Raw genomic sequence first — 9,333 nt, 5'->3', positions numbered from 1 at the left:
ATCTTGAGAGAAGACCCCCACATCAGAAGGATCTGCAACCAGTCGCAAACAGGTCATCATCTTCGACCACGGTACAATTGCCGCCACGCTGCTTCCTCTTTTCTGGACACCAGCGCTGAGAGGGCATGGACATCAATCCAACACACCTGCAATAGCCATCGCCATCTTTGGCTTTGAGTATCGCGAAAAATGTCCCTTCCGGAAGGAAGAGAACTCGAGTCATCCGACCGGTTCAGCACCATGGCCGGGCCATCCGCCCGGACAAAGCAGGATCTCCCACCAGCATCAGCGCACAGGAAGGAGAAGAACAGCAGCAGCAAATCATACCAACAAGGAGGAAGAAAGGTCTTCATCTCCCTGCCTCCATCACCCATCTGAGGATCCAAACGGCCAGTGCCGATGGACCTCCAACCACCATAGCCCGCGACCTCGACGAGATCCGGGGATCCCCAACACCGCTGGCTCCTAGACGAAAGCAAAAGCCTCGCCTGACCGCGAACGGAGCCCGGAGAAAATTATTCCGACGTGACACCACCGCAACGGCCTCGGCAGCGTCTCCCTCAACCCTAACCCTACCACACACCCACCTAGCGAACAAACCCGAGGTCTCCCCTCCCGCCCGCCGCCGGAGCGGCCGACGGAGAGAGAGGGAACCGGCAGCGTCACCGGTGGCGCACAAGGGATCCCTCTTCGCCTCCTTGATCGCCTAGATCCTTCTTTTCCGGGCGCAGTTATTCTGGCTCCGCTAGTACGTATACAAATCTTGATGTGTGATGATCCGATGCCCAAAAAAGTGTCTGGGACATATGTAATAATTATAACTCAGCAAGCTGAGTTTTAACAAAACCGTTTCAAAAATTGTTCAGAATTTCAAAAAATAAGTTCTCAATTTTCAATTTTTTAGGAGTTTAAAATGTGTTCCAATTTTCGAATTCTTTTTACAATTTTGAAAAATGTTCGCGTTTAGAAAAGGTTGCATCCAAAAATTCAAAAAAGTTCAATCTGTCCTTGTTCATAATTCTTAGAATTCTGTGCTGCTCATTAACCAATATAGCTCAGCCGATCTAATGGTTTGGCTCGTTTGCTTGAGAGCGGGAGTTCCCGTGTTTGATTCCCGCCGCATACAGATTTTCTTTGGATTTTCCACTATTTCATTATAGTGACCATTCGCTGCTGGGCCGGCCCAGTTGACCTCCGCGTATCAATGCGGGCGATGCATTTTATAAAAAGACCATTCTACTCTTTAATATTAAGGGGTATGAAGAGATCTCATCCGTTGATGTGTTTAGGGGGTTGTACGAAAGCAGAAGTTAAGATTTTATTATTGCAAGCCCGGACATGAAGATCAAAATGCCCCGAAACTCCTACGCACCATTGATTTTAGCATAGCAAATCAAATAGCTCAGACAGATGTGCCTTGGTAAGCTTGATCCTTTTGGTGATCTCTTTTTGCTTCTTGGCCTTGGGCTTAGGTCGTTGGCCATGGATCTACGCAGCTGCACGCCCCTATGTCGTGTCGATCGCTGGCTTGTGGCCATTTTACAGGAGCTCCTTCTCAGTGTCGGTCATGCCCCGTGGCAGCTCCATCTCCCGGTACAACTGCTTCAAGTCAGCACAACATTGACCTTTGATCTCGGATCATTTGGGTACGTGATGTCCTCCTGGAAGTCCATGCTTTGACAACCATAAGAGACTATATGTGTTCACTGATCAAGAGAGAATGCAGTTTGGTCAGCATGATGGCCATTTTAGGCAATGAAAAGATATTTCATTTATCAAAAGGTGTAATTTCATTGACATGATTAAAAAATAATCGTTGATGCATTTACCTTGTAAGAGAAACACTTCCCATCAAACCGTACTTTGGGATTGTTCGTCAGACTATCAAAGACTGCCTTGTTACTATTTAACTGCAACATATGTTGCTTCATTTATTTACTCTACTGTATTAGCAAGTCTTGTTCTGCAGGTTCGAAAGAAAAGAGGGGTATTATTTTACACGAAACACATTATACCATATATTTGAGGCAAAAAATATAAGGGAACAATGTTTTTGTCATTGTACTACGAAGTCTATCATTAAGCAAATAGGTTGAAAATAAATCTAGAAGTAGATATGCGAAATAAGGTGCAAAACCATTTTTCAGGCTGGAATAAACATTTCTATTTTTCCAAAAACCACCAGTATCTGATAATTGAGAAGTGCGGTTATACACTATTCGTCACAAAAGGTAACACTGTACTGGAAAATGGTGGGATTTCACGTGGAAACAATTGTGTGAATGTCCAAATGCGTGTGCTCCGACTTGAATTTGGGTGGGCAGGGCGTGTCAGCGTTTGGCGTGGCGGAGGCCCATACCCCCCCTCGTTTGCAGCCGGTTTCTGGGATTTCAGACATACGGACCGGTCCGAACAATTTTGATTACTGTCGGTCGATGACAAAAAAGATCTGCACAGTCTGATCCAAACATTTATGAACGATTTGATCTGTTGACGAGGCAACAGTATCTAGGAGCTGCTCAGGGCACGGCCCCGACCAACGCACGCTCCGCAACTGCTTGGTCCCGTCACACGTGGCGATGCTCAATTGCTACGTTCAAAGCCGCCCTCCGTGGCAACTGGAATCTTTGTGTACTGGTTTGTCTCCTGTATGTATTTTTTTAATAGAAAAAAGTAAGAATACACTTGCATGTCACATTTGAAACACGTACTAATACGCACGTTCTTGACCTCGATGGTTACCAGTATCAAATTCTTGGAACTCGTTCACGATTCAAACTCAATTCGAGGTATTGGCTAGGGATGCGCACCTGATGTTTCCATCGTTACTAGGATGGGAGAAAGATCAACGCTAACTAGTAGTGGACTCGAATCTGGCTGGGCCGAATCAGTCAGTGTTCACTTGTCGAGATTCTGTCATCTGACCCGGACAATAACATTGATAGATGTTCTTTTCTGTGAGTGTCATCGCTTCGTTTCATTGCCCTATGGACGAGCAACAGAATACAGCAACCAATGCCACATGCTGCCAAAGCGACCTAGACTACTGCTCACAGCCTATATTAATTCTGCTCCCTCCGTCTCACAATATAAGAGCATTTTTTTACATAAAAACTATCTTATTATGGGACGGAGGATGCCAAAAACGATCTTATATTATGAGACAGAGAGAACAGTATCAACATAGGATGGCTAGCTCACGTTAACCCATGTGAGATCCCGTCGGGAGTGTACCCGCTGCACGGATCGCCACGAAGCTCCACCTCCCTTGCTGCTGCCAGCGTCCAGCTGGCCATTTAGAAAGGAAGAACACACATGAAGAAGTACTTTCTTTCAAAAAACAAAGTAAAACACGTGAACACATGCACCACGCGTCACGCTGCTAATCGTCCAAGGACCGCTGGGTTTCACACTAGCAGAAAGATCTTACCGTGATGCACCGTCGTGTACGGGTCGTTCCATCTACGTGGTAGTTTGCTGAGTTCTAGTTTCCCGAAACTCGGCAAAGGCTGTTTAGTTTAGGTGTTTGTCAAGTGTCTAGTTATAAAAACTCAGCAAATTAATGAGTGCCGTCGTACTTCCAGCCAAGTATTGTTTGCCGAGAACATATCTCCGCAACACAATGTCGAGTTTTATCCTCGAAACTCAGCAAAGTAGTTCCGTTTAAAAAAAAAAAAAAACTCAGCAAAGTAGCCGATTCTAGTAGTGTACGATTTAACCTCGTTACCAAATTGTTGTACTCACTCACCTGATCATGCAATTATCCTGCATTTTCCAACAGATTACTAACTTGTATAAGTTGCCTTACCATAAATTGCAAGTAGTATTCATATTCATCAGAGCTGGTATTATTGCTACAAACAAATAAATCTCATTATCCTCGGATCTCCATTATGAGCCAGATAGAAAAAAAGAAAATATCTTGCAAAAATGGAGTACAACTTTAATGAAGATAATGGATAATTACAACATATTGTTTGCCTGACACAGGTTCCACTCTTGATCTCTGGACTATGCGATCATGAACCGATCGTTTCTCGATCCGACGGACCGGATCAAGTGCAACATAATTACCTCCAATATAATGGTGTATGTATGAACTGGGCTTCAGTCTATATATGCTGTGTCTTGAGGTATGCTTGATCAAGGTAAGTGCAGCTAGTCATGCTAGTACACTGGACGATAATAAAAAAAATTAACTGAGAGGGCAGAAGGGCGTGCCGGGCTTCTCCCTGTGGCTGGGGATGACGAAGTGCCTGATCCTGCCGACCTGCTCGGCGAGGTACGCTTCGCAGAGGAACGCCTTGGAGAACCTGTCCTCCACCGTCCGGTCCACGTCGTGCACGAACACGTCGGTGGCGCCGTCGCCGGGCCGCCGCGCGCGCGCCACCATGCCGGCGGTGTAGATGGCACCCATCCTCCCGGGCGCCTCGGGCACCCACCCCGTGGGCGCGTCCACCATGACGAGGTCCCACTCCACCTCGTGGAACGCGGCGGGGAGGCCGCGCAGCGCCAGCCGGCAGGAGGCCTCGGCGGCGGCGGCGAGGTCCGGCTGCGCGGTGCAGCCCGGGTGGTCCCGGAGCGCGATGAGGTCGTCGGCCTCGGTGAGGCGGGTGTCGTAGACGACGTGGTAGGACTCGAGGCCCGGGTGCTTGGCGCGGACGGAGGCGATCCAGGACGCGTCCTCCTCGAGGAACACGGTGCGGCCGCCGTGGTTGAGCGCCGCCCACATGGGGCTGTCGAGGCCCAGCCCGAACACCAGGAAGTTGCAGGGCGAGCGGCGCTGCAGGACGCGCAGCGACACCCCGATCTCCGCCGCCGTCTGCTGCGGCGTCGAGTTGGACGTCGCGTAGTGCACCAGCGCGTCGGCCACCGGCGCCGGCAGCTTGGAGCACGACCCGTCGCCGCTAAGGTGCAGGTGCGAGGAGGCGGCAGAGCCGGGGGAGGAGGAGGAGGAGAAGAGCGTGCGCGCGGAGAAGAGGAGGAGGAAGGCGGCGAGGGCGGCCACGACGAGGAGGCGGAGGCCGAGGAAGCTCTGCAGCTTGGCCTTCATGGCGACTAGGTGGAGGGCCTTCCGGGCGTGCACCGGGCTCGACATGGACATACGGACGGGCAGCGAGCGACCAAGAAAGCCTCCACGGTTCTCCTTGTTGCCCGTCCTACTCCAATCGGTTCCTGGTTCGCGAGAGGTTTATAGGCGGGGCGATGATGATGCTTGAAGGAATGGCGTTGAAAGATTGGTAATGGAGGGAGGCTCAGATCGATTGTGATGATGGGATTTGGTGACGAGGACAAGAGACCTGCAAACTTTGGTGTAGGGTGGATGGATGGACGGATGGATGGAGACGGGCGGACGGATGGATCATTTGTCTTCTGGGGCTCTTTTTCGGTAGATGGCCTGGAATGGGCCGAATGTGGTGCCTGCGTCTACAGTATTTTATTCTCTCTTTTATTTTTTGTCTTGTTCCCAGAAAAAACTGCTAGACTAAAACTCCTTTAGTTACTAAAAAAACTAAAAATCCATTAGGAAATCAAAAAATCTAGATACAAATGGAGCCAAATAAATATTATTAGATAATAAAGCGCACCGTATTTTTATGTTGTATTTAATTAGCATTATTGATGTTTATATTTTGCAATAAACTTTGTCAAATTTTACACTTCAAAAAAATATTATATGCACTATATTTTAGAACAGAGAGAATATTGATTTAAGTTAATACTTCAGGATAATATTTTCTATCTAATTGTTGTTCAAGTCAGGATACTCGGTTGTCATCTCTAACTGGAAAAAGGGGAATTTCTGGATTTCTCTGAATTTCTGGATTCTATAAATTAGTTTGTCCTTATTTGGTCTTCCACTTCTATTGATAATAGATGATACCCCGCACATTGTTGCGGGAATATTTTGCAAATTTCAATGTGATTAAACATGAATATTTGAAGTAATAATATAACAGGCTAAAACTGTAATACATATAATTTATTATGTTTGATTTCTATAATTGTAAAATCTTTATTAAATCATAATCGAATGAAAATTCTTATATATGTTTGCATGTTGAAATGGGTCTCTTTTTCATGCATGTTGCATGATGAGGTGGCATGCTTGCATGTTGAGAGGCATATGGTAGACGGGGTGGGCCTTTTCGTATGCATGTTGTGCGTTGATGTGGCATGCTTGCATGTTGAGAGAAATAATTAGTGGGGGCTAGCTATTTAGATATAGAAGATCTGTATTGCTTTGCAAATTCAACCCTAATGCATCTAGAAGAGACTGCATGTTGAGGATAACTCAACTAAATTGTTTAGGAGGAACTAATTTTGATTCCGGAATGGAGAAATAAATATAAGGCATCTCTAACTGTTGATAAAGTTTGATTACATACGCTATTTCACTAATTGCTTTCAAGTATTTTGGTTGACTAGTATTGGACCGATCTCAGCTTTTCACGTCCCTTCACTAGGATGACTTTGGACTTGTAAAACTTTTGTAATATTTCAGTATTTTTGATTCATCTGAAGTTGTAATTAATAGACTTGTACTATGGATACTACAATGAATGATAAGTTTTCTTTGTACTTATGTATTATAGTGTTTCATCTCATTGGCATGGGTACAGAACTAGTAATAAAATATTAGATCATTTACATACATAACTAGAAACGGTTATTGGTACCAAACCGCCTGTAAAACACAAGGCATATTACAAGAGGTTATATATTTGAAACTTCCTGTGCTATTTGAGGTACTGGAGGCGATTTCCAAAATGCGCCAGATCGAGTATTAGCTACACAGGCTTTGAGGCAGAATGGGAAACCACCACCGCTCGATATACCAAAACCGCTTGTAATGCTCGATTCTCTACTAGTGGCTGTGGCTTGTATATGACGTGGAAAAGATAGATCTTCTGCTCCCCTAAATCAAGAAGATGCATCTTCTTCTTAAGCCTTTGGGTCCTTTTGTATGTGACCTGTATTGGCCTCCAGGATTGAAACCGACGTAGACATCAAATCCTTAATGACTAAGAAAAGTAAATCTCCTTAGTCTATTTGACTCGGGAGTCCCTGGCATAGTTCCTATTTTTTTTGAAGAAAAGGGGCCCCCACCCCATTTTATTAAAAACAAGGGGAAACAAGCCACATAACTGTTCACATCGCTCGGGCTGAGCCAAAGCAGCCCACCTAAAAAAACTTAAACCCCCGCATCTAGCCACAAAAGTTGGGGGACAATATGAAATATCTCAAACGCAATGAAGGAAAGGAAATTAATCAGTCAGGCTAACTATTATAGGCCATCAACGTTTTAGATTGAACGCTCTCAGGATGAAGCCTCACTTGTCACTCCTTTAGCCTGCCCATATCATCGTCTCCAAGCGATGTTCATAAGCTCTCCTCTTTGCTGATCCAGGAGCAACATATACTTTCTCAATAAGATTGATTGACTATCCACACAAAGAATGCTCTATTGATGAAGCATCACACTTACTCTTCCAAGAAGAATTTGGGTATTTTTCCATACCGCACCCTGAAAACAAGATCACAAATTCCACAATGTCAATAAGCCCGACATTACAACAACACATGATATACCAACCATAAACTTTTTTATTTTTGGCACACCACAAAATAGATAGATCAGATATGTTACAAGGAGTTTTGAAGTTAAAGAACTTTGCAACATCCCTCCAGATCTCTTTCGTGACAAGACAATCAAAGAGTAGGTGGTGAATAGACTCGGCCTCGCCACAAAAAAAAGACAATTCAAACCATCTACATGTTATCTTTTACTCAAGTTATCTCGTGTTAAGATTTTATTGTAGAAGGCCAATCACACAAAATCAAATACCTATGGAGAACAATAATTTACCAAAATTCTTCCAAATAGGTGTACAACCCCCTTCCCAATTAATCATGTTATAAAATGAATGAACAAAATAAACCCTAGAAGGTTAAGCATCCACAAAGGTTAATCAGCATTAGCATTAGGAATATAGGTCAAGAAGACAACCAACATATCATGCCACCTAACTAGGAAACCAACATCCACACACCTCCTAAAGGACAACTTAAGAGTACATCTTTACCAAACTGCGCAACATGACAATTTTGTTGTTAGCAGATATCAAATACATCCCAAAAGTATGTCATTAAAGTTGTAGCACCTACCCAATGTCATGGAAAAAGCCAATGAAGTTACCATTCCCAATATACCATTTATAAAAAGGTTGAACCCTAGCCAGAGCCCAAGTCACACCCATCCAAAAAGGGGACCCAATGTTTGTTTTAGACCAAAGACATGCTTACACGTTTTGCACTTGTAGTTCAGTAGTGCAATCCAGTTTTTGTTTTCACTCATAAAAAATCCCTGGCCCAGGAAGGTAAAAGAGCCATGCTAAAATCTACTAAATTCAGAACACCTAAACTCCCAAGCCCTTTTTCTGGGACACAAGCCCCCAATTTTCTAGGTGATATCTATGAGTATCTCCAAGATTCCCCAGAAAAATTGAGCCATTTGTGAAGTGACTGCAATAATCGCCCACTTAGCAATTTAATAATTGGCATCGGATACATAGGAATGCTAGTGTTTGCAGCAAAACCAATTTGGCTTCATAACTAAGAAGTTTGCCCTCCACCAACAAATTCTCTTGATTATCTTATCTATAATAGGTTGAATGTCCCCTCTCCGAAGTTTAAGATAGTGCAAGCGAACACGCAGATACTTGAGAGGAAAGGAGCCAATCATGCAACATTTTTTTGAGATAAAATCTTAGAAGCTCAGCATCAAGATTAATTGTAAATAAGTCACATTTGTCATAGTAAATCTTCATACTAGATAACTGGTCAAAACATGATAATATTTTTTTATATTTCTAGCATAATTGCGGTTCGTGTCAAGCAATGGTATCATATCATCATCATATTGCAAACTTAATATGCTACTAGGTATTATATGAGAATTATCCCAGAAATAATATTTTCTTTGAAAGCTTTTGGCCAGCACACGACAGAAAACATCAGCTAGTAAATTGAAAAGCATGGGGCATAGAGGATCTCCTTGCTTTAAGCCTTTGCCACCAACAAAATAGGAACCATTAACATCATTTATCCAAACATAAAAGGAGCTTTGTTGTAGAATATAAAGAATCCACCCAATCTACATCTTTTCCAAACCCCCTGGAGGTTAGCATCTCCACTAGGAAATCCAAGTTCACCCGGTCATACACTTTTTCATAGTCTAGTTTGAGGATAACCCCAGGCTTACCAGCATTGTACAACTATAGTTTCATGAGATGTAAAAAAACTCCCAAGAATGAACCTCCCTCACGCAAA

The 9,333-nt window shown here is 44.0% G+C and overlaps 1 protein-coding gene across 1 annotated transcript; it reads right to left on the bottom strand.

Annotated features, from left to right (window-relative positions):
- Nucleotides 1–3,905: 3,905 nt before the first annotated feature.
- Nucleotides 3,906–5,293, bottom strand: LOC125522637 (glucuronoxylan 4-O-methyltransferase 1-like). Its single transcript, XM_048687687.1, has one exon. It carries the CDS (start codon nucleotides 5,102–5,104, stop codon nucleotides 4,196–4,198), a length of 909 nt encoding a protein of 302 aa, XP_048543644.1. The 5' UTR covers nucleotides 5,105–5,293; the 3' UTR covers nucleotides 3,906–4,195.
- Between the last annotated feature and the right edge of the window lie 4,040 nt (nucleotides 5,294–9,333).

This window comes from Triticum urartu, chromosome 7, assembly GCF_003073215.2.
Source record: "Triticum urartu cultivar G1812 chromosome 7, Tu2.1, whole genome shotgun sequence".
NCBI classification, from domain to species: Eukaryota; Viridiplantae; Streptophyta; class Magnoliopsida; order Poales; family Poaceae; genus Triticum; species Triticum urartu.
This window is presented reverse-complemented; position numbering and strand designations above follow the sequence as displayed.